Source organism: Grammomys surdaster, unplaced genomic scaffold, assembly GCF_004785775.1.
Source record: "Grammomys surdaster isolate TR1022 unplaced genomic scaffold, NIH_TR_1.0 341, whole genome shotgun sequence".
Taxonomy (NCBI): domain Eukaryota; kingdom Metazoa; phylum Chordata; class Mammalia; order Rodentia; family Muridae; genus Grammomys; species Grammomys surdaster.
The window spans coordinates 848357-872570 of record NW_021604760.1 but is presented as its reverse complement, the minus strand read 5'-3'; the positions used below and the strand labels follow the sequence as shown (position 1 = coordinate 872570).

The 24214-nt window shown below is 42.5% G+C and overlaps 1 protein-coding gene across 1 annotated transcript in view; it reads left to right on the top strand.

The window, feature by feature from the left end:
- Positions 1-24214, top strand: part of Cachd1 (cache domain containing 1) — a 220359-nt gene that overhangs the window by 104052 nt on the left and 92093 nt on the right. The window contains exon 3 of the mRNA XM_028778781.1: positions 11831-11979. Coding sequence (XP_028634614.1) covers positions 11831-11979 — 149 coding nt within the window. The remainder of the gene's footprint in view (positions 1-11830; positions 11980-24214) is intronic.

Sequence of the window (24214 nt, the reverse complement as noted above, 5' to 3'; positions counted from 1 at the left end):
ACAGCTCCTCCAGCCCTGTGTCTGTCTGGACGCTGCCATGCTCCTTCCTTGATGATAATGGACTGAACCTCTGAACCTGTCAGCCAGCTTCAATTAAATACTGTCCATATAAGACTTGCCTTGGTCAATGGTGTCTGTTCACATGAGTAAACCTTAACTAAGACAGTGACCAATTGAAATCATTGCATTGGTTGGAAGAGGGCAGGGCTGGTGTGACATTTCAGGTTCTAGCAGTACTTTGGACCTCTGTACCACCTCCAGCTCCCCCAGCCCCCAGAGCCCCTAGTGGGCCTCTTTTACTTGGACTGTGTCTGTATTGTACTTAGTGTTTGTAATTATGCACATATATTTGTTCACAAAATCACAGCTTTGTAACCTGCAGGTCATGCAACTGAACATGGGGGTTGTGAAAATTTTGGCAGCACTAAAATGTCTCTGAATGCACAATGACCAAACATTAATTCAAAACCAGATGCTCAATGATTCCAGGGTATTTTTGGCAGCGCTTACATGCAGTGCACTTATGTGCAGCATGGATGCTGACTACCTGACAGGCATTCTCTGCTCAGCACATGTTGCTGTAGCATACAGAGCCAGTGACTGCTCAGATTCAAGAGTATTGTGTGTATATTCTGCTCTTTTAGGAATATTATGGTTTCGTTGTGGAAAACAAAGACCTATTTTCCTATTTACCTTCATTCTTAAGTTTGCAAGTACTCAATTAGTTATCTTCGCATTACGTTGTGTCCAAATGTTTCATTTTAAAAATTGCTGTCCTAAGGCTGGGAGATGACTCATGAGTAAGAACACTTGCTTTGCAAGCATGAGGATCTGAGTCTGAATCTCCAGTGCCCGTTTAAAAAAAAAAAGAAATCTGGGCATGCCCATGCTTGCTTGCAACCCCAGCACTGGGGGGGAAGGGAGGAGAGGAGGAAGAGGAGGAGAAAACATGTTCCCGGGAGCTTGCTGGCTGCCAACCTAGGTGAAATAAATGAGAGAGAGGTTCGGGGAAAGATCCTCTCAATGAAATAAGGTGAAGAGTGATAGACCAGAATACCTGTATTACACACACATACACACACACACACACGCACAAACACACACACAGTGGCATGAATTTTCTCAGAATTAGTACAAAATTTCCAGCAATTTCTGAGTGTCCATAAACAGACTTCTATAGTTATGTGCTAAGTAGTTAAATGAAGTTTCCTTCTCAGCTCATGAAAAATACAGCAATTGACTCTGAAAAAACATTAAAGGTTTATTACATTTGACATATTAAACATTTAACTGAGACGTTATGACATAAACTTTATTGTGTAAAAAGAAACAGCTTGTTAGCCTACATGTTTGCTTTCATCTTTAATAAATGGCAAAATTGTATTCATAACCAAAATTGTATTTCTAGGAAAGAATTATTTTAAAATAAATTTGTCAGTCACTATTTGATTTGTATTCCTGTGTTTTATAGCATTTTATCTATGGTTGCATGAAAATTTATTGGGCAGAAAGGAGCCTTGAGTAAAAAACGTTTAATAATGCTTGTTTTCTAGTGAGGATGAAGAAACCAGGCAAACGTGTCTTTCCTAAGCCACCAGTCTTGCCCCCCCCCCCCTTCTTCCATGGTTAATACCCTTTACAAACTTATTCCAGAAGTTACGTAATTCCTGTGTATGTTGTGGTTTCTCCCTCCCTGATTCTCTCCGTTCTTTTTAAAAATCATCCTTTTTTTTCCCTTGGGAAGGAGCAGGCTGTAAACCTTCAAGGCCTAACCACTTGCTTATTCCAGATTTAAAGGCGCTCAGGAGCTCCTATTACATAGAGAAGAGGGCTGAAGCTGGCCCTTCTTGTTTCCTTTGTTGTGATGTGGTCATTAAGGGTAGAGTGGGGTGAACAGCGGGGCAAGAGCCCATTGAGCCCTTGCGTTGATAACCTTGGCTTTCAGGAGGTTTGGTGTGCACTGCAGCGGCTCTCCCAGAAAACCTGACACAAACTGCTGCCCACCCCAAGCCAGTCATGACCTTTCGAGCAACCCTGTACTGTGCTTAAAGAGAAAAGCTGTTACTCTCAGCTTTTCCCAGAGCGCAGGCGCCGCGGGCTCTCCCGCGTGTCAGTGCTTGCCTTCTGTTTTTCCCATTGTACTCCACTCAGCTCGTTGTGAGGCCCCGCCTCACACAGGATCTGGGTATGTGACCCTGGAACCCAGACAGCCTTGCACATAAATCTTCCTGGTTCACCTGCAGATCATCTGTCAGCAGCTCCCCAGTTTCTCCCTTGGTTAGGCTCCTCGCACAGACACAGGCCTCTGAAAATGGAGAAATGACCCCCTTCCATCTCTGTGTCTTAATCTGTCTTTCTCTGTATTGTGGCTGCCTGTAGCCGGGCTCGGCTCAATTGGGTAATTTCGTGAGCCCAAAGTAGTGATGAACAGCCATGTCATTCCTACCACTGTGTCTTAGTCTATTTTCTGCTGCTACAAGAGGAGACCACAGGCCAAGTATTTATTTCATGGACAGTAGTCTCAGAGTTCTAGGGCTTGGGGTCCAGGAGCATGCCACCAGCATCTGGAGAGGCCCTTAATGTGGTTTTATTACATGGAAAGAATAAGAAGTCATGTATAAGGAAACACTGAATGCATAATTTTTATAAGGAGCCTGCTCCACCACCAGCACTTTGTGCATACTAAAAGTGAGTTCTAATTCTTAACCCTGTTACAGTGATATATATGATAGCTAATCTTGGTTGTCAGCTTCAAGCACTTGGAAAGAAGGAACTTCAGTTGAGGAATTACCTCATCAGATCAGCCTGTGGGGCCCACACTTGATTGTTAATTGATAAAGGAAGTCCCCAGCCCACTGTGGGCAATGCCATCCCTGGGTAGGTGGGCCTGGGTTGTATAAGAAAGATAGCTGAATGTGAGCCTGGGGACAAGCCAGTAAGCAGCATCCCTGCCTGCCTTGAGTTGCTTTTGCTTATGTGTCTATCACCACGACAGGAACACAGAGTAATACAAACGGCAAGGAAAATTTTTCATTAAGATTTTTAGAAGGGACATTCAAATAGATGGATATCTTTCTGGATGGGCATCTACTTTTGGGTGTCGTGGACTGAATGTTTGTGCCTCCTATTCATAGCCCACTGTAATAACATTAAGAGATAAGTTCTTTGAGTAGTGAGTAGGTTTACATAATGTTGTAAGATAATGTTGTAAGTATGGAGAAATGTCTTTTTGCAGAAAGAGGTAGAATCAGTTCTCTTACATGTGAGTTTGTAGGAGTGTGGCCGTTGGCAAGCTGGGAAGAGGACCTACCAGCATCTTCATCTTGAACTTCTCAGCTATAGACATAAATGTTCCATGACTAACTGATCCACTATAGAGCATTTTTGCTATAGCAGCCAAAGCTAAGATAACAAGACATTTTCTATAGTGCTTCCTGGGAGATGATCTGTTAGGCAAATGGGCAAGTCCATAGATTTCTGATCAGCTTGATGTATGGGCAGTTTTGTGAAAGTAAACACACAAAGTAAATTAGCACTGTTAAGCTATTTCTAAGTATTTGAATAAAGTACACAAGGCAGCCATGCAAGATTGTAGATTTGATATAGTTTTGTTTTGTTTTGTTAGCTGGATGACCTTGGGCAAAGTCAGTCCACCACAACAATTGTATATACTATATATGTGAGGACATAATGCTATTGTGAGGAATAAAAGGCACCAGGTAAAGCTGCACTTTGCACACTATACAAAGATAGGAAGCAATCAGTCAGTGCTAATTACGGCTACATTACCATTTTACTGGGGAAAAAGGGGTCCTCAGCTGAAGAATGTCAACAGTGCTGTATGAATGAAGCAGCTAGGGAGTCCTGGACAATTTTATGAATGGAGCAGCTAGGGAGACCTGGGAAATTTTATGAATGGAGCAGGTAGTAATTCCTGGGAAATGTTGGAAGGAGGGAGCCTAAAAAGGGTTTTAAGGAGGACAGAGTTGGGCTGGGGCTAGTATAGAAAGACATTAGCTAAGTGATTTGGCCTATGTAAGTTTATCGTTTTCTTTTTTTAAGAAAAGGAAACTGAATAGGGACTAGGTCTATCTCCTGCACCTACTCAGCCTGAGCTTGAGCAACTCCTGAGTCTTGATTTCCATGACTATAAAAATGACAGAGAAAATACCTGCGTTGTTGAGCCAGCATTGTTAGAAGCTGCAAAAGGGACAACTTACTTAAAATGCATTAAACCTGGAAGCGTGCAGGCAAGAATAAAATTGACGAGATAAAAACCACAGCATCTACAAAAATCTCTTGGCTGCCCAAGACTGTAGTTTTCTACCCCCTGTACACTGTGTTTTAGAATCCCTGATAGTTGCCAGAGGTAGACACCCAAGGTTAACATGCCTGTCCATCTTTGTCCTCTCACCTTGCCCCAAGTGCAGAGAATGTTCTTTAAGTCCTTGGTCCAAATGGCTGAGACAATTCATTAAGTACCCCAAACAATAACAATTAGAACAGTAGCCTATAGCAATGGCAATAGTAAAACACTAGCTGCTACCGTGTACTTAGTATTTTTAATATGTTTGACACCATTAATTATGTTATAGACCCTATCCAACCTAGTTCTCAACACCAGAAAGCAAGTATTATTATTCTCAGTTGAGAGGTAATAAAAGTACAAAGTGCCAGCGAACGCTTTTAACCCCAGTAGAGAGGCAGGAAGATTTGCAGCAATTTTAAGACCAGCCGGGGCTACATAGCATGACCCTATTTTAAACACGTAAAGGGCAGAGGAGATGGCTCAGTGATAAAGATGGTTCGGCAAGCTGAAGATCTCAGTTTTGATGTCCAAAATCTACCAAAACATATGTTGGGTCTGGTGACAGGAAGACCCAGAGCTTGTTGGCTAACCAATCTAGCCTGATTGAAAAGCTTCAGGCCGATGAGAGACCCTGTTATCAGAAAGGTAGACAGTTTTCCTACGAATGTCACCCGAGTTTATCCCTCTGTACTACACACACACACACACACACACACACACACACACACACACCACAATTACAGAATTAATTTGGTTGAAGCTTAGAAAAGAATTTTGTATGTGTCTTTTAGCTACAAATGATATATTTAACCCATACTTCTTTCTCCCCAAAGTCCTTTTTGCTATAATGTAAGAAAAACACCCCCATCCCATCACTTTAGCTGGGTTTCTCATGAAGAATTATCTTTGAGGATGTGGTAAATGCTTACGCAGTTAATATTTCAGTATATCTTCTACCTTTATAGCTCTCCTTGCTGAAAAATGTAGACCTCCAAGGTCTTCGTTACAACTCAGAGGCTGGGTTAGAAGTAGAAATAATCTGCCATACTCAGCCTTAGCTTTGTATTTATTTGAACCCAAGAGAAGCGTTTTAAGAGACATGTCATTCTGATTGTATTCATGAGGAAAGCAACCAAGGATCTTAACCAAATATCCTGATAATAAACTACAGAACTGTATGTCCATTTGGACTATTCCAAACCTCATTAAAAGAAAAGAGTGTGAACACTTAGTATTATCCTGCACGGTGTGCCTGCCTCAGGTAACCATGAAGAACCTGGGAATGTGGTCATATGATGTGAGCCAGAGATGCTAAATATGCCTGCTTGGTTTATATTTCAAATTATTTCTGTGTTACACGTTCATGTAACTAAATCCTGAAACTTGGTAGAAAAAAAAATGGAGGTTTACTCTTGAGTGATAAGGCTGGTGTCGAAGAAGAGAGGTGTCAGCTATTAAATTCTTATCATGGCACAAAGGTTTTTGAATGTCAAATGTTAAACTCTTCCACATTCGATATGAATTTTGCTGTGACTTTTCAGTCCCCTAGGGTAGGCTTTCTGCCTGTGCCTGTCAGCTTCATTGTTAGAGTTTTTAAATAAAGCTTTCCCTAACATAAAAACTCCACCCAGCCCTTTTAGGAAGCAGTCATAAATAAAGTGTATACCGGGCCTTTGCAGTTCTGTTCCTTTTACTGTTTGTCACTGTGTGCCCATCCCCCACTCGTCATCCTCAGATGTGTAAAGCTAAGGTAAAAAGCGCTTTTTAAAGGGGCTCTGGGGAAGTAGGCAAATGACAGAAGTGCCTATGTGAAAATTAAGGGAGGAGAAATTCAGCAAGAAGGAAATCCATTAATGTCGTGATGAAACATTGTCACTGGAGATGGTGACAAATTAGAGTCGGTTCCCATGGGGACCACACACTACCCTACTGATGATTTGACCCATGGCTGGATGTTGGCTAGCCTAAGAATTGACCCAAAAGATGACAAGATGGTTTGAGTCCCGTCGTCTCATCAGCATTCAGGGGCCCCTTAGGGGATGAAGGGGAGAGGATAAAGAAGGATAAAAGATGAACACTGAGCTGTGGAGAGAAAAATGGTTTTAATTATGTGGAGGAGGATTGTGGGTCCACCTGTAGCTCTTTGTTGAGAACGTCCTTTGTTTTCTTCGCCTGTCTACAGAGATCAGGGCAGGGGACAGCCCCAGTTTCTGTGTGGCCTCTCTGAAGGTTCCAGGGCAGAGCCTTCCCCCCTTCAGTTTAGCAGATACATTCAGGTTTTAATCTCTCTGTGGGCTGTCTTTAAGAGATTCTGTTATGCTTGCCCAGCAACCTGGGGTTAGTTAGCATGCTAAGAGAGATTGCTTTTAGAAAGGGGGGGGGGGAATGGATTATTAGCTGAGGTTTCCATAGCAAGCCACCAGTGCATTCCCTGGTGGAAGATATAGCGAGCCGATGTCAGACTGTAGGGTCACTGGGCTATGTCTCTTTCAGTGCCCTCTGCCTCCATTTCTCCGGAAACTGCTATTTTCTCTTACATCAGAGTATTGTAATGGGGTTTATTAAGCTTAAAAAAAGAAATTTGAACAAAATATTGAATTCTGAAACTGATTCCCTAAGGGAAAGGAGCAGTTTGTTCCCTGTGTCCTCTGTCCAGGTTATAAAATAGGAAATATTTAAAGATGCTTGAGTTATCAGAACATATAATTTAGTCGGATACCATTAAGTTAGTTAACATAGTCAGGTAATATTAGCAAGGAATTGTGGGGTTTAGTTTTCCGGGGACTATATTATGTCGTATTTGATCCTATCCCTTTTAATGGGGTACTTTCATAGGAATTATGAAGAATCCCGAATGAAATTGTATTTTTAAAAATCCTAATTTTTGTTGTGAAGTAAGAGGCTGCATCATGTATGGTGTTCCGCCAAGAATCTCACAGCAGTTGTTAAAGTGGATTTTAAAAAAAGCAAGAACTGGAGATGCTGTCCGTGTAGTTGGTAGACTGCTTGCCTAGCATCTAGGAAGCCCTGAGTTCATTCCCCAGCGCTATATAAACCAGATGTGGTGGAAAATGCAAGCATTTGCTGAATGCTTTATGAAGTTCCCTCACTAAGCATTTCACATGTATATATCAATTTAATCCTTTAAAAACCCCTTTAAGTTGGGTAAGAGGCCCAAGACTGTAATTCCAGGTACTCGCTCTGGGCTGAGGTTGGGGATCAAGGACTACTCGAACCTATTTTAAAAAGCAAACAAAATAAAACCTTGTATGGTACAAGCCTTTGTTTCCCAGGGGCAGGCATTGAAGATTAAGTCACTTTCTCAATGTCCTGAAGAGGTAGGAATTCAGAAATCTTCCTTCAGAGCCTAAGCTTCCAACTTCTACGCAGCAGAACTTCTCTTGGAAATTTGCAATGCAACCTCCTTACCCTACACATACCTTTTCTTTTTCTAGAGTCTTACATGGTGTTTTCTAGGCTGGATGTTGTTAAGTACGACCCTCTAGAAAAAGAAAAGGTACGTGTAGTGAGGGAACTTTATAAAGCACTCAGCAAATGTTGGCATTTTCCCTTCCTTCCTTCCTTCCTTCCTTCCTTCCTTCCTTCCTTCCTTCCTTCCTTCCTTCCTTCCTTCTTTCTTTTCATTTGGCAAGATAGGGTGTCACATGAAAAACTGGAAGTTGATAGAGACAGAAAAAGCGTGTGAGATCTTTTAGCTGACATGGATAACTGGACTCTGTATGTAGGTTCTGTGCCATGCACACCCCTGCCCCGCCACTACAAAGAATGCAGCTTGGGGAAGGAGGTGTATATCCTGTTAATTTGGCCCATGCCAGGCTCTAGGGTTAAGGGCAGTTGGGAGATACCAGCTTGAGACAGACCTTAACCAGGAAGTCAAAAGCAGGCACTCCCCAAAGCTTTTATCAGCCACTCCAATGGCTCCACCCCCAACTGGAGTTCCAGCCAGCCCAGGCTGAGGACTTTGTAACATCCCGCTCTGCACCTTGTCTACTTAAGCTCAGCTGTTTTAACCTATGACACTTGTCATGTAGCCTCCGTTCAGGTTACATTTGTAACTTCTTTCCGTTTGCTTAGTGTGAGCAAGTGAACACAGGTTCCACAGACAAGAATTAAAACAAGTAACTGGATCTTCGTATGGCTCTCTGGCTTGTGCTAACTACTTAACCTCATTGACATCAAACAAGAATGTCTACATTTTGTTGTCTGTGTCTGGCATATAGCAATCTGCTTCCCAGGGCAGCTGTTAGATTTTTCTGACAGGTCTCTGACATTTCTGTGCTATAGGTTTGTACTCTAGAAGTTATAATGTTGCTAATTCAGATGCAGCCCCTGGATCTGTGCAGTTTCTTGTAGGTTGCCTTCAACATACTTGCCCTAGGATAGGATTCAGCCAACTCTTAGCTGTTTGATTTAACTATTACTGGGGGAGGGGGAGGGTTCCCTATAACTTAGCGGTATGGACTGTATAAGTAAAGAGTTTAGACCAGGTCCTGCAAGGGTGGCTTATCTGTTCTGTGGTGTCTGCATAGACAACAGGGAGGACTCTGGGGTTAGAGTTTTTGTGAAGCCTCTTCTTATTTGTAAGATGTAATTATGTATATGAGTATTCTGCCTGTATGTATGTGCGGCACACTGTATGTGTGCCCAGTGCCCTCAGAGTTCAGAAGAGCATGTGTGATCCCTTGGAACTGAAAGTAGAGATAGTCGTAAGCCACCATATGGATGCTGGGAATTAAATGAAGGTCCTCTGGACGAATAGCAACTGCTCTTAACCACTGAGCTATCACTCCAGCCCTTTTAGAGGCTTTTTGACTTGTGCTCAGATAGGATGACTCCAGGACATGCTTGAGCCTTTGATTAGGCTCACAACTAAGCACATGACACGTCCTTCCCTGTGTCTTTGGTTTCTTACAGAATGGTAGCTCGGAGTTTCCATTAAGGATGCACAGGTAGAAGGAACTTTTATAACGTAGGCTTAAAAGTAATATAGTATAACTTGCCATATACTCTACTGATGGAAGTCATTATAACACTATTTGGATTCCAGTGGTGGGGTAGGAGGCATATTAGATCCCACTTCTTAATGAAGAGACACATTAAAGCAGATTTTTATACCACACTAGGACCAGGGATGCATCTGGGGGATGTGTTAGACTTCCTGACCTAAAAACAAAGGATCTGCATCCTTTCCATCATGAGGTGAAACCTGCTCCCACCACACATTCGTCCACCATGATGTTCTTACCAAGTGACCGTGGACCAAAGGAACCCTCTGAGTAAACTTTGAATCTTTACTCTTTGAAGTTGTTTCTGTCAGATATTAGGTCTTGATGATGATGAATCCAGCATAAACCAAATTAATGTGTCCCAGACTCCATTTATGGATATTCATGTTTAAATTTAATATAATTTTAAAATGTTGCTTCAGTACAAACACTTGAAAATGCAGACTCTTTCTTAGCTCAAGGCTTGTATGGAAACAGGCAGTCGGCCATATCGAAATAGCTGGCGTTTCAAAGCTCCGAATCTTAAAAGTTGGCACTCAGCAAATGTGCAGCAAAGCCTTTGAGAATTTCCAATCTGGAGGTATATGTTAGGAGAGTAGGTGTTTGTTATGAAAGGCAGGCAGATCTCATGCCCATTTTCAAATGAGTTGGTGAAGATTTTATTTAGAAGTTCAGTTCTTTTAAGTGCACCTTATCTTTATCCTGTTCTGGGACATTTATTCCCACGTAATGGAACATATCCTTGACATTTCCAGGTAGAAATTAATGGTATTTACCTTATCAAAAGTTAGTAGCCAAACAGAAAAGATAAAACCTGCTTTTTGATGGAGTTGTACACTTAAGAAATATTCTGGGTTAGGGAGGTAGCTCAGTAGAGCATGTGTCTAGCATGATGGGACCTGAATTTGATCCTGGCAGCCTGATGATTTATTGATAGACTGATAGATAGGTTGGTATGTAGGTACATACATAGATTGTATTTTAAAAGAAGTTGTTTGTTACTAAACCAAAAAATGTTGGTAATTTCTAGGAGGAAATTTGGGACTAGATGATTTCTGGTTATGGGAAACCCTCCTACACATTGCAGAATGTTTAGGTATATTCTTGGCTGCTACTGTCTACTTGATAGCAGTTCCTACCAAGTTCTGAAAGTTGTCGCTAGAGATTGCCACATGGGACAACATAATTAGTGGCCTAACTTGAGATGTAAAAATTGAAGTGTTCTGTACATACCACCTCAGTGACCTCCATAGAGAATTGTTTTATGTTTTTTTTATGGTAAGAAGTCTAGCTCAGGGAGTAAGAGTGTAGATGGATGTGGGAATTCCCTATTTGTACAGCTTCTCTCTTGCCAAGAGAACCACCCAACATCAAGTTAATTCTCCATTCATACAGCTGCTCTCTCTCCAAGAGAACGACTCAGTATCAAATTACTTTCATAGTAATTGTCCAGAAAAATTTCCAAGCTTTATTCATATAATTTTTAGGAAAGCTTACAAACTTCACTGCTTTGTGAATGTCACTGAGAGAAACACTGTCTTGAAAACGACAAATGGAGATATTCCAGTTGCCTCCACGTCCCCGCCTGTAGGCTACTAGATTGTGTGAGCTGCATGACCCAGCGGGGATGATTAGTTCTCTGCTAGAGTGCCGTTAATGAATAGCTCTGCAAAACCAATTAGCCATAATTCTATCAGTCATCTCATTTGGGTAACATTTTGTTCAAGGGGAAGACAAACAACATGGTTTTCCTTGGAGATCTACAATTAAGCTGTGGTATTCGGTAGAAGCAATGGAGGTAATAACCGTATGTGTACCAATGTGCTCTCCTTATTCCCACATGAAGGTAAATCATGATAAAGGGTTCTCCTCACAGCAGTTAAGAAAGACATTTGTCCATCTTAATGGTGTAATGGGTCCCATCCAAGTATATTTCTAATTATACATATTGTTTAATATGCATGTCTACGTTGAACCTCCCTAGAGAATTGCTGTTCCCATGGAAGACTTTGATTGGGGTCCCCAAGGGCTGTACAGCAGAAGGCACTGAGTGTCGCTTCCCTTTGGCCATTAGTCCCCATCTCATTTATGTGACTCCAAGAACCAGAAAAGGTCTCTTGCTCTTCTCTCCTAACGTTGTTTGCTCTCAGCTACACTGTGTGTGTGCTGTCACGCTGACAGTAATAATATCTGAAGTCTTCATTTCTGGTTTTCCAGCAGAGCTATACATCATTCCATTGAATTCGGACAATTGAGGGGTCAGAAATATAGCTTCCTCTATTCATAGGCGGATGATACTTTATTGCTGTCTAAATTTCCTACCATGATGTCCATGTGTTTTGCAACTTTTCTCCCACCCACCCAGTAAAGATGATCTGGGTATAATTTATATGTTACCTGAAGCTTAATGTCTGCATCTCATGATGCAAATTCATAAGTTTATCAGGACAGATGAAGTAAATAGGTGATTTATTTTGCTCACTATCATCCACAGCTAGCCAAAAAAATCCGGGAGAAGTTCAACCGTTACCTGGACGTGGTCAATCGGAACAAGCAAGTTGTAGAAGCCTCCTACACAGCCCACCTGACATCCCCACTGACCGCCATCCAGGACTGCTGCACAATTCCACCTTCCATGATGGAGTAAGACCTGAGCATTCTCTGCTGCTGCTGCTGCTGCTGTTGATAGACCGAGAGCTGGGTTGCTTATTCTTCCACATTCAAACTGCCCATGTTTGATTATTGCAAAGTACACAGTAGCTTTCCATTTACTCAAGGCATTAATATCATAATATCTGTATATTTAAACATGTCAGCTTCTGCCCACAAGTCTCCCATTACTTGCTTGCCTAGAGAACCTCAGTTAATGTTCATTTACGCTTCTTTTTTCCCCTCACAAAAGAAGTCATTTGTTCTCTCCGTCTGTTTCCATAGTTACTTCGTATCCTTCCGTACACTCAATGCACCACACCACACCTGGCTGGTAAGCCTTCCCCCTCTGATGCTCAGTGCAGGAATCACACCTCTGCCCCCTTCACCTCTAGCACTTGGCACTTGGTTTTATTAACTGTGCATTAATGTCTAAGCTGGTTTGTATCTAGGGGTGAGTAAAGAAATTTCAACTCTCAAGAATTATATAAGATATCGTGAGGTTATGCAAAATGTGACCCAGAGCCATGTTGGGATTCCCTAAAGCAAGGAGTCTCACCAGGAAAGTTATAACAAACATGTTCATGAAGGCGCACGTGCCAAGTTATCATAGTGCCACTTAGAGCAAATGCATGTAAGTATTATTAATGTCTCCCAGTAGGGGTTTAGTTTGGAAAATTGAATAACCCCCTTGCATGTGCGATAATGAGATGCAGCCATGCTGTAGAAGCTGCTTTGTGAAAGTGACCAGCACACATACACACATGTGCAAGCATGCAAGGTTTGGGAAGGCTTATATCAAAGTCTTTTGGCATAAGGACAGCGATTCCCATTTTGAATGCCATACGTCAGGTCTGAGATACTGGGCATCTCTGTGACAAAGCCGATGTTCTTTTCTGTTAATGTAATGAAGCAGAGACTACAGTTTCTCCTCCAAGAGCTTCTTGTGTAGATTAGCTAAAGATTCTAAAGATCTTCACTGTACTCATGGAAGATTCACAGTCAGTGGCTTAATACAAAGGAGTGCTCCCTCACAGATGGCCTTCCATCATTGAGGATGCACCAATCAGTGAGGGTGCCTGCTGCCCTAATTCAGAGTAGGTGACTGGAGCCTCAACGTGCTATTGTTAAAGCAGCTAGTTCTGGGGATAAAACTGAACAGTAAAAAGATACACTGAGTTTAAAACTGACATTGACAACAGCTATTCGCAGCAGGCGGAACCAAGCAAGAACCACCTTTCTTTTACACTCAGTCTGTTTGGCTTAGAGTTCAGTTTCTTTCCAAGTCTATATATGAAGGGACTTTTGGGTTGATGATGTCTGAGCCAAATACTTTTTAAAGTATTGCAAGGGTTTCTGTTTTTAAACCAAGATTCAAGGTGAATATGGGAGAAAGTTGTTGGGGGAAGCCAGGATAGGACTCCTTAGCCTGCTACCTGTTCCACTCCCTTCTAACAGGCTTCTGTGGGCATCCTAGCTGCAGCAGTGTCCTGTTAATAAGCACACTCACTTCAGTCTTCTCCAGTGTTCCCTTTCACTGGTGTCTACATTTGGAATCTCAGGGCATTCACAGTGGAGCTAAGAGCAGAAGGAAGGAACCCCCTATCCCACGAGGCAGCTTAAAGGAATGGCTAAAATATTTTGGCTTTAAGTCAACTTTGTAACTCATGAATTGATCTTAGGAAGTCATATGAAGTCTGAGCCAGTGAGGTGAGAGTAATGAGGGTATTTCCCTCCCCGGGACTGCAGCAGGGGAGAGCTCGAAGATTGTACTTAGACAAACTTTTGTTAGGAGTGGGTGAGACAGGGTCTCTCACGGATCTCCCTCTGGCCTTGAAACTGCAATTCAGCCAGCTCTGGGCTTTGAATTCCTAATCCTCTCACTTCCCATTCCACATGCTGAGATCACAGACCTGTACCACCATGCTTGGCCTTAGACAGACATTTTTATGGGTTCTTATGCATTCATTTCAATGTCCTCTCTGTTGGGATTTCTAGGCTTGTTTTCTGTATTATGAAAATATCACTGTTTAAAGTAAGTACAGCAAATAAATATTGAATTATTCTAAGTGAGAGTAAGGTTTTGAAGAAGATAGGCATTGTAATGATTGAAATTTGGGAAAGTGGACTTAATGGGGAGGTGGCTCAGAAATAGAAGCCCAGCACAGAGACAAAGAGGCAGAAACAGAGATTTCTCCAAAACTGTTACAAATGTCCTTATAGACCACCAGCTCTCAACCTGTGGACCATGACCCTTTTGGGGGTCACCTAAGACCATCAGAAAATAGATATTTGCCTTATGACTACCAACAGCAGTAAAATTATAGTTAGGAAGTAGCAATGAAGATAATTTTATGACTGGGAGTCCCCATACCGTGAGGAAATGTGTTAAAGGGTCACAGCTTAGGAAAATTGAGAATCGCTGTTCTGAACTATGAGATACATAGTTCTAGAACAAAGTCTTTTACGCTTATGTGCTCATGGCCTATATCTGGCCATTTACAAATGCATTAATACTGTTTTATAAGAAATATGAGCAATCAGACCCCAGATAAAAATTTCTGAACTCTTTGTTCTAGGACCTGTCCATTCCTAAGATGAGTTAGAATCAGGACAGTGTTATCATAAGTAATTTTAACCCATGGCATAGCTTCAGTTTCTGTTTCAGGGTAGGCTTTTCAGTTCTACTGACTTGTCATCTATGTTTATATACTTGTTTGTTTTTTCCCTTAGGACTTGCTACTTTTTTCTTTTAAATGTAGGATGGCTAGTTCTAGAAAGGAGCTATACGGTGTATAGCTGCAAGCCGGTGAGATCGCTCAGCTAGTGTTTGTCATACAACCTGGCAACTTGTGTTTGATCCCCATAAAGGTGGGAGGAGAAAGTCAAACTCCACAAAGTTGTCCAAATGGACCTCCATATATCTGCTGTGGGCCCGCCTCTCCCCCACAATAGTAATGGATGATTAATAAACTTAGTAGCATCATGGTAGTGCATGCCTACCAACTCAGATGTAGGAGAGCCGAAGCAGGAGGGCTGTGAGTTCTTGGCCAGTCCAGGCTCTCTGGAGAAGAGGGAGACCCTAGGGAAGGAAGATAGGGGAGAGAAAGTCTGTTATATAGAGTCCCCAGCACAGCATACCTGAGGGTGATTTTGTGACCACCTGGGAAATTAAAGCTGCGAAGTGGTAGAAAATTGATTTTTCAGATGAGTTTGATACTTCCCTTCTCAGATTATTAGCATGCTCTGAAAATTCTCACTCAGGAGCCTTGGGAGTTAATGATTTTGCATGAGGCCTTGCATAGAGATTAGGCCCTCTGTCTGTGTTTATTGAAGGGATGATCCAAAGTCTTAACATTCAATACTGTTGAAAAACAAACAGGTTGAGGCTTAACCTAAGACAAGCTCGATTTCAGTGTCTGCCTTGCAGTAACAGGTGTAAGGGTTCTTTTGTTTCTGGGTTTGTTGTTGTTTGTTTAGTGGTACTAGGGCTCTAACCTATGCCCTCACACATGCTAAAAACAACAGGCTTGAGAACACAGGGTCACATGGCATTCAGCAGCTCTGCTTGCACCACATTGGCTGGGTGCTATGGTACACAGAACTGTGGTCATGGCATCGTACCGTGGATCATGCCTGACCTTTAGGTGCCCCACAGATATGTTAAAATGATTTATTCCCCTTTGTATGCTTGTCATATCACTATCAACATTCGAGGTCTGGAAATTTAAAAGCTGAGGTTTTGTTTTTGTTTTCGTTTTTGCTTGAAGAATCAGAGCGCCTGGCCATAGGAAGTTCCCATGTCCACTTGGGAGCCCTCTGCCTTCATGAAGAGCCACTCTCCCCTCAGAGACTCTCCCAACCCTCCTGATCGTCAGCCTTGCCACTTGCTCTAAGCCACTCCCTCAGCTTTCATCCTGGTTGACCCACACTGCTACTTCTGTTTTCAGCTCTGGCTTTACTGCATCATAGATTTGACTTGGCCATATGCATTCCCTCCTAGGCCAGCTTTCACTTCCCCTTCCTAGTCTCTCAGGATCTCAGGAACCCCGCCGTCAAAGGCACCTCACTAAGACTCTTCCCCCTGGGACCTGGCTTGAGCTCAAATTCTATTGCATGTGTGTCAAGAGCCACCTATCTGTGGACAAGCCCCACGGCCCATGGGCCTTTTATGTAACTGAATCAGTAATTTGATCTTCCACATTTCAAAGTGAATTTCTTCTGTTCCCAATTCCGTTTATAGATATTATTGTCATTGTCATGCTTTGTGTGTGTGTGTGTCTTCATTTTATAAGAAGGAAAAATAAAATACAAATCACTTCGAGAGTAAACACTAAGATACACCTAACCTTTTCTGCTTCTTTGTATCACCATGAGGGGAGTCGCTGCTGCTGGGTCTCACTCATCTCCTGTTTGCTAATTGGCTAGTTGTGGTGGGGCTTGACATACTAAGCAAACCAGTGTTCACTGTGAGTCAGTGAGCAATTCTTTCCAGGGCCCTTCACCTTGACCCCTACAGCTGAGCAGCTTCAGCTGAATAGATAATTCTCTCATGCTCACTGGGGGCATCTTTAACAGCTTCACTGATTGTCAGATGTGAAGAAACTCTTGGAAGCATCTTTAAATTGGATTCCCACTAATTTGGGGGAAGCTCTTTTGTGTTGGGGCATCTACTGAGCTTGAAGCCAATGGAGAAGGGAATGGAACCCATCCCATCTCTAAGCCAATTTGAATACACTCTCAGGAGTTATCCATGAGAACTTCACGGTGGAAGGAGGCAAACCTTACCATTTGGCGACTTGAGCCATATTGTGCTGTAGACCAATTAGCCCAAGTTCTATTGCAAAAAGCACGGCTCTCGGTTATAGCTCTCATGACCAGCTACTCTTACAACCCCCTGTGCCAGTGTTCTACAGAACAACAGAACCCACAGGGGGTGTGGATGGGTATGGGAGTGGGGGTGTGTGAGAGATAGTGATTTACTTTAAGGAATTGACAGATGGATAATGTAGGTGCAAGTCCAGAGCTGTTGGGTGGACTGACAGTCTGCAGACCCAAAGAGGAGTCGCAACTGAAGTCCATAGGAGACATGCTAGGGGAATCCCTTTTTCCTAAAGAGGTCAGTGTTCTAGAAAGGTCTTCATCCAGTTGTTGGGGTCCATGAAGCCTTGTATTATGGGAAGCAATTGCCTTTCTCTGAACCCATATACCTTTGGGTTTTACTGCTGTGAACAGACACTGTGACCAAGGCAAGTCTTCTAAAGGACAACATTTAATTGAGGCTGGCTTAACAAGTTCAGAGGTTCAGTCCATTATCATCAAAGTGTGGAGCATGGCAGTACCCAGACAGGCATGGTACAGGCAGAGCTGAGAGTTCTACATCTTCATCTGAAGGCTTCTAGTGGAAGACTCACTTCCAGGCAGCTAGGACAAGGGTGTTAAAGCCCACAGGCCAAGCATATACAAACTATCACACTGTACTTTAGCTGTTTGTCCTTCAAAAGACAATCCAGGGTGGTATTTGACATTATATTTGGATACTACAAGCTGGTACATCTAACCAACCCTGGTTCCCTTAGAGAAAGGATGCATAACCTACTGTTAACATTTTTTTTTAATTAAACTGTAGATTTCAACAGTGAGTACCCATTTGTACTTGCCTGCCTTTTTATGGTGTTGTCATACATATTTTCTTTGTGGAAATGCCTGGAATAGAGTCTCAGCATTTAGGAAGTTAGTTTTCTATGCAAAGTGCCATGACTTAGATACCGAGTCAGTTCCTCTCTTAGTGGGTTTGGATCAAACTGTTACCAGTGTCCTATGAGACAGGAACAAGTTATGGAGAGGCTGTTTTAATGATTAGCATGCTCATTCATAAATACTAGGATTCCTAGCGTAGGCTCTTCCGGGATTTACAGTAGATTTAGGAGACATGATATCTGTTCCAAAGAGACTTAGCTTCAAGGGGGGTGGGGGGCTTGACTGTTTTTCCTCAGACCTCTCTCATTATCAGAGAGAAGTCTTTGTTTGCTTTTGTTGATTATAATGGTGGATTGAACCCAGGTCCTCACATACTTCACAGTTCTACTATTGTTCTATATCGCTGCCCTTCCTCAATATGCTCACCTTCACCACAAAAGAGATAGCTTAAGCAGTCCTGACAGTCCCATTAAGCTCATCTGTGACAGATTGTACTGCTGTAGCTAAACAGTGAGGATACCCCCAACTCTGCCCTTTCTGTGGGAAGGAGAAGGGCCTCACTGTCCTCATCTGGAAAATGAGACGTTTTAAGTATGCTTCAGAGACCCTTCTAATCCTCCAGGTCGCTTGCATTTTTCTTTAGCTTCTTAAAAGGTATGTATTTAGTGCCTGGTGTATTCACCCACACGTGCTTGGTGTATGTGTTGGTGCACACCCATGCAGAGGCCAGAGAGGGAGGGACATCTTTCTCTGTCACTCTCCACTCTTATTTTTTGACACAAGGTCTCTCACTGGACCAGAAGCTTGCTGTTTCTCTAGGCTGATGGGCTGGCCGGCCAGCTCCCAGCATCCTCTTGTCTCTGCTGCCCTCCCCCTTGAAAGGGATGGGTTATAGGCTAGGGTTTGTTTGTTTGTCCCCTCCCTCCTTGAGTTTATTCTTTAATTAGAGCCATTTTACATAGTAGGAGGCTCTTCATGTTGTTCAAATCAGTAAATTCTACATTCTACATACATTTTTTGAAACATTACCTAGGTAAATAATAATTACAAGGTAAAGGCACCTATTTATTCATTTGGGAAAAAAGAACAGATAAAAATAATGAAATTCTTTTCATGGGTGTTAAAGTGGGAAAAGGATTTAAACATTCTGAGCTAAGGAAGGAATGAGGAGGACTTGTGGCCACACTGACCAGCAGCACTGAGGAGGACTTCTATTTGGCACAGATGATGGAGGACGCAGCTGAGGGAAATCATTTCTCCATTACAGAGAAGTTCACAGGTCAGCTAATCAGAGCCGTGGGCTGTGGGCTCCGTGAGTGAAGTCCAGCGCCGATGCTGGCTCCACATAGCACCGTGCATGACACATAGAAGACAGCCAAGAGCTGCCGACTTAAACAAGGAGATTGAGATTTTAAAAAAAAAGGGGGAATGAAAGAATGAGACATAAAGTTAAGAGAATTTTACTTGTCAAACATGTTAACAACTGAAAGTCCTGGTCTGGTGTCTTCTGTGTAAGCAAGAAACTAGAGAGACATGTGCTGGACAGCTGGTGCCCCTTGTCTTGAGTTTTGGGAGAGGGAGCAATCGGAGCTGGTTGGGTATTACTCTAGAGAGGTGTTGGTATGGGAGCCCCTAGGGCTAAGGTGTATTTGCACTTGTTGCCCTCTCATCTTTAAGCTACAAGTTCAAGGACCCTGTCAAACTCAACCTTGTGTTCAGTAAGGGCCTTCAGTAAATATTGGCACAAGAAGTATAAGCCTAGCCCCAGTAGTAATCTGGATGTCAGAATTACCCAGTAGACATTGACCCCTGTTAGGAAGTTGATTTATGACACTTCATGGTTCATTGCTTTTATCTGGACATCTTTCCATGTTAAGCTCTCTTTTGTAGAATAAGTTAATGCTTAGTTATCTCAGTTACCACTTTTATTTAATAAGTTTGTTGTGTGCATGGGTAAGTGGGTAAGTGGAAGACTGAGCCGGCACAAAAGGCAAGAGAGATGCTCTGGAGCCTGGCGATCCCAGGTCATGTAGTAGAGTACTTTCTATAAGCACTAAGTTTTCAAACAGAAAAGATTACAATATGCTTCATGATTTGGTCAAGATGATCACTAATTGGCAAATAAAGACTAACTATGGTGAAGAGATAATTTGTTCCTCACAAAAAGACAAATGGTGTCGGGCTGACAAGCCTGACAATCTGAGTTTAATTCTCAGAACCCATGTGAGATGGACAGAGACACCTGACTCCAGAAAGTTGTCCTTGGACCTGTGTACTATGACACGCCCCCGCCCCAACGATATTTTTTTTTAATGAATAGTACCCTGAAAGGCAATAATGGCTACATAAAGAAAGTGTAAGTAACACTGTAGAGTACGGAAACACAAACAGTCTTAGGTTAGACAAAGTCACAAAGGTTTATTAGAAGTTTAAGTGAGGAGGGAGGTTTTTTGTTTGTTTGTTTTCTTTGTTTTTTGTTTGTGTTTTTGTTTTTCAAGACAGGGTTTCTCTGTGTAGTCCTGGCTGTCCTGGAACTCACTCTGTAGACCAGGCTGGCCTCGAACTCAGAAATCCACCTGCCTCTGCTTCCCAAGTGCTGAGATTAAAGGCGTGCGCCACTACTGCCCGGCTGAGGAGGGAGATTTTTAAATACCTTTTTAAAGATTTATTTTCATTTTGTGTGTGTGTGTGTTTTGCCTACATATATGTATGTGTACTACACATGGTTGCCCAGTATCTGAGGAAGCCAGAAATAAGTGTCAGGTCCCCTGGAAATGGAGTTCCAGGCAGTTGTAAATGCCATGTAGGTGCTGGAAACCAAACTCATGTCCTCTGCAAGGTGATTCAGTGCTCTTTTCCATGGTGCTGTCTCTCCAGCACCGCGGAAGATTTTAAAAGATACTTCTATTTTTTTTTAATTGAATATCTTAGAGGATGGAAATCTGTGAAGAATAAAAAAGGTAAAAGATTTGCAAAGAGAATGAATCCACTGTGAATGAATTGACTGTGACTTGCTACTTTGGATGATAACCAGAATGTTTTTCAGTCAATGGAGGCGTTAAGAAAAGCCATAGGGTTAACCCTTGCATCGTTCTACTCAGAGCCGAAAAACATTTGCACCTCATTCTGTTGTATGCATAGTGGTTCAGGAAATGTGTCGATTTATTTTTAAGATACTTTTTATCTGGTACATGTAATTGTAATGTGCTTGATAGGGGACACTGACGAGTTGTAATGCATGTATAGTGTATAGTGGTCAGGTCACTTCAAGAATGTTTAGTATCAATTTTCCTATAAAATGTTATGTCTAGACATAGCAGCTGACCCACCTTCTTTTTTCAAGCCCGATTCTAAGGTGGCACACATGGAAATGAAGACATAAAACATTTCACCATCCATCTGTTCAATTTCTTGTTGTTACAAGTTTTCTGGCAGAATGAAACATTCTGACTTAGCTGTTTTTGTGAAGATGACTTCTGCTCCTTTGTTCTCTCTGTGTCACAAGAACGAAGAAACGACAAGCTTGGTCCTTTGACAACTGAGTTTAATTTTCTTTCAAGCCCTGTTCCTTCCCCAGGAAGATGTGTTTTGTCCACAAAGCACTGGATGGAAATTCTTCCCTTTCAAGTCACTTGTGCTGCCTTATCAGGCCCTTCCATCTCCAATTGCTTTAGCAGTTACTACCTGCAGGCTAACTAAGCACTGACCCAGGCTTTCTGGATATTGGTACCAGCAGGCCTTGAGCTGAGCTAAGAATTCAACAAAGATTTTGCAGAGCATTTGCATTTCTAAAAAAACTACCTGGGTATAATATGAAACCTATAGAAAAAGGATTTCATTCGTTTGTAATTCAGTAACAATACCTCTTGAGTCCTGTGAACAGACTAGTGGAGTAGGAACTGTTTCTGCCTAATTTTTAGCCTTGACTCCCTCCATTTTACAGAGAAGAAAACAGTGTAGAGAAGTATAGCAGGAGTCCGGGAGGTGGGTTTAGAGTCTGGGTTTCTGATTCCAAATGAGTTAGGGATCTTGTTGCTGTATTTTTTTTTTTTTTTGTTTGTTTGAGACAGGTTCTCACTGTGTAGCACAGACTGGCTCAGACCTCGGATTCTCCTGCCTCTATCTCCCGAGTGTTAGAATTATAAACATGTGCTGTCATGCCTGGCTCAAGTGAATTGTTTCTATAATGATGAGAGAGTTTGACCGAAGGTGAAAGTAGCAGTAAGGATGGCTCACCTGTCCTTTGAGGTGCTACGTTATGTTTCTTCTTAGAATTTAGGACTATTGAATGACTCCTTGAATGATTAGCTGAATATAAAGATTTTAACCAGAATCATGTTTCTGCTGCAGTGTGTGCCATTTCCTGTGAGGTTGGGGGTGGGGATGGGTAACTGTATCTGTGAGAGTCTTATTGACAAGAAGCACCCTCACTCCAGAGCGTCCGCTTGCAGGGAGCTGAGTAAGAACCTCACTTTCTGGAGGGTCCTCTGTCACCTGACAAAAGGATAAGAGACACCTCCATGTGTCCAGTATTGGATTTCACCTCCTGCCTTTTATGAATTTTAAGAGAATTGGTTTTGTGGTTTTCCTTTTAAAAAAATCTAGTGTGTGTGTTGGGTGAGGGGATGCTAGTTAGAGGGTTACCCTAGGCTTAAAGAATAGACCTTATCACAGCTGAAATCCAACCTGTAAGCTGTTTATATGCTTTATGGTACTGAGATTGCAAAGTAGTTTTTAAATTGGAGAACCATTCTGGCTGTTATCTCTTATCCAGTGTGATGATGTGCAAGCATCTGTCTTCAACCTCAGGCACATCTGCCATTAGTACTCCGTGCCTTGAATGGCTTGTTTCTTTTGCAGAGCGGGGTGGTTTGGGCAGACCTCTCTCCTTGGTGCACATAAACTAAAAGCTGGACTAGCTCACCTCCAAGGTCACCTGCTAGCCAAGGTTCTTGATTACTGTCTTTGATGTCTGTGTGGTACAACCCACAGCCGTCTGCTATTTACAGAAAGAGGAAATACATGATTTGCAGTCTCTGGGGTAGCCTGAGACATTGGCCTCTAAGCTTCCTGTATTTCTTTACTTAGCAATAGTGACCAGTTCCTCATAGGTCTGACCCTGGGTAAAGCCCCGAGGGTAAAGAAGTACAGAGAAGGAACACCCCCTCTTTGTGTCTTCCAAGCATGAAAGAGGAGTGTTTAAGTGAATAGCAGTGTAGTGTGGCCATCCTTACAGGAGGCTAAGTGGCCAGTGGGCAGAGGTGACATGGAGTGGCACAAAGGGTACTACCAGACCATGGGCCCTGTCTATTTTATCTTACACTTTTCTCTTGTTGTGCCTAATGTTCCCATACTCACAGCCTGCTGATGAAGAAGATCTGGATAAATGTTTGGTGTGGTTATATGTTCCCTCCCAAGTCTCCTAGATGTCACCTGTCCAATCGATTAGCTTCTGCACAAAATGATCAATATCTATATGTATATGCATGTGTCACATGTGGCCCAACCTGTTAGTGACGTGTTGTGGTGAGGAAATGGTAGGGAAAGAATGTGGTATTCTCTGTGAGACTTAGGGAGACAACTTGTGCTCTGAATGCCTTACCATCCAAGGGCATTGCAAACCAGCTCTTGTTTCCAGCATTATTGAACCTCAGAGATTTAATCCTTCTTGCTGATAAGAACAAAAAGAATGTGACTTATCACTCCCATCTCTGAGGAGATGGAAGGAAAACCCCCTTTCTTGCAGTGTGATTACGTGTTATTTGACAGCTTTTCCGTTTGCCCATTCATTTCGGTGTTTGAGTAAGTGAGCTTAGCTGGCGGGGGTTGAGTATTGTTGGCTTTATAAATTCGATGGCTCCTTTTTGAAGTGATCTTATTCTTACTCCTTTCCTCCACCATTGAGAGTTTTTAAATATTTGCTAATGCAGATGTTCGATTTTTATCTTAGCTCTTTCTTGGTTTAACTTTATTCTTATGGGCAGTTAAGTGGAAGATAAGGAGTCCTTCCTTTTAATTCTTTTCAACTGGTGTTGCTCAAATATTTGGAAAACAGCCAAGTCCAAGAAACAATGAACAGTCAGGAACCTGGCTGAATGGAGGTGAGGAGGTACCTCTCATGTCAGGTGACAGTGCACCAGCAACTGTGGGCTGTCATTAGGGTCAGGGGGTGTGTGAGGCACAGCCGTTTTCTATGTTTGTATCTTCCCTTCAGAGGATTGAAGGTATTGGTGTGTACTGTGGTTTCTTCTGTGTGTGGTTCTTAAAACAGCAGTGCAGCGGGCAGCTAGGGCCTGCTTGACTTGAGAGCTTTTTTGGGAGTCTCTGTGTTTGCTCCTATTCCCATCCGAACTGATATTAGCTTTGCTTTTGGAAGGAAGGAAGGAAGGAAGGAAGGAAGGAAGGAAGGAAGGGAGGGAGGGAGGGAGGGAGGGAGGGAGGGAGGGAGGAAGGGAGGAAGGGAGGAAGGGAGGAAGGGAAAGAGAAAGAGACTTTTACATTTGTCTCTGCAGTTTAGCAGTGATTAAAA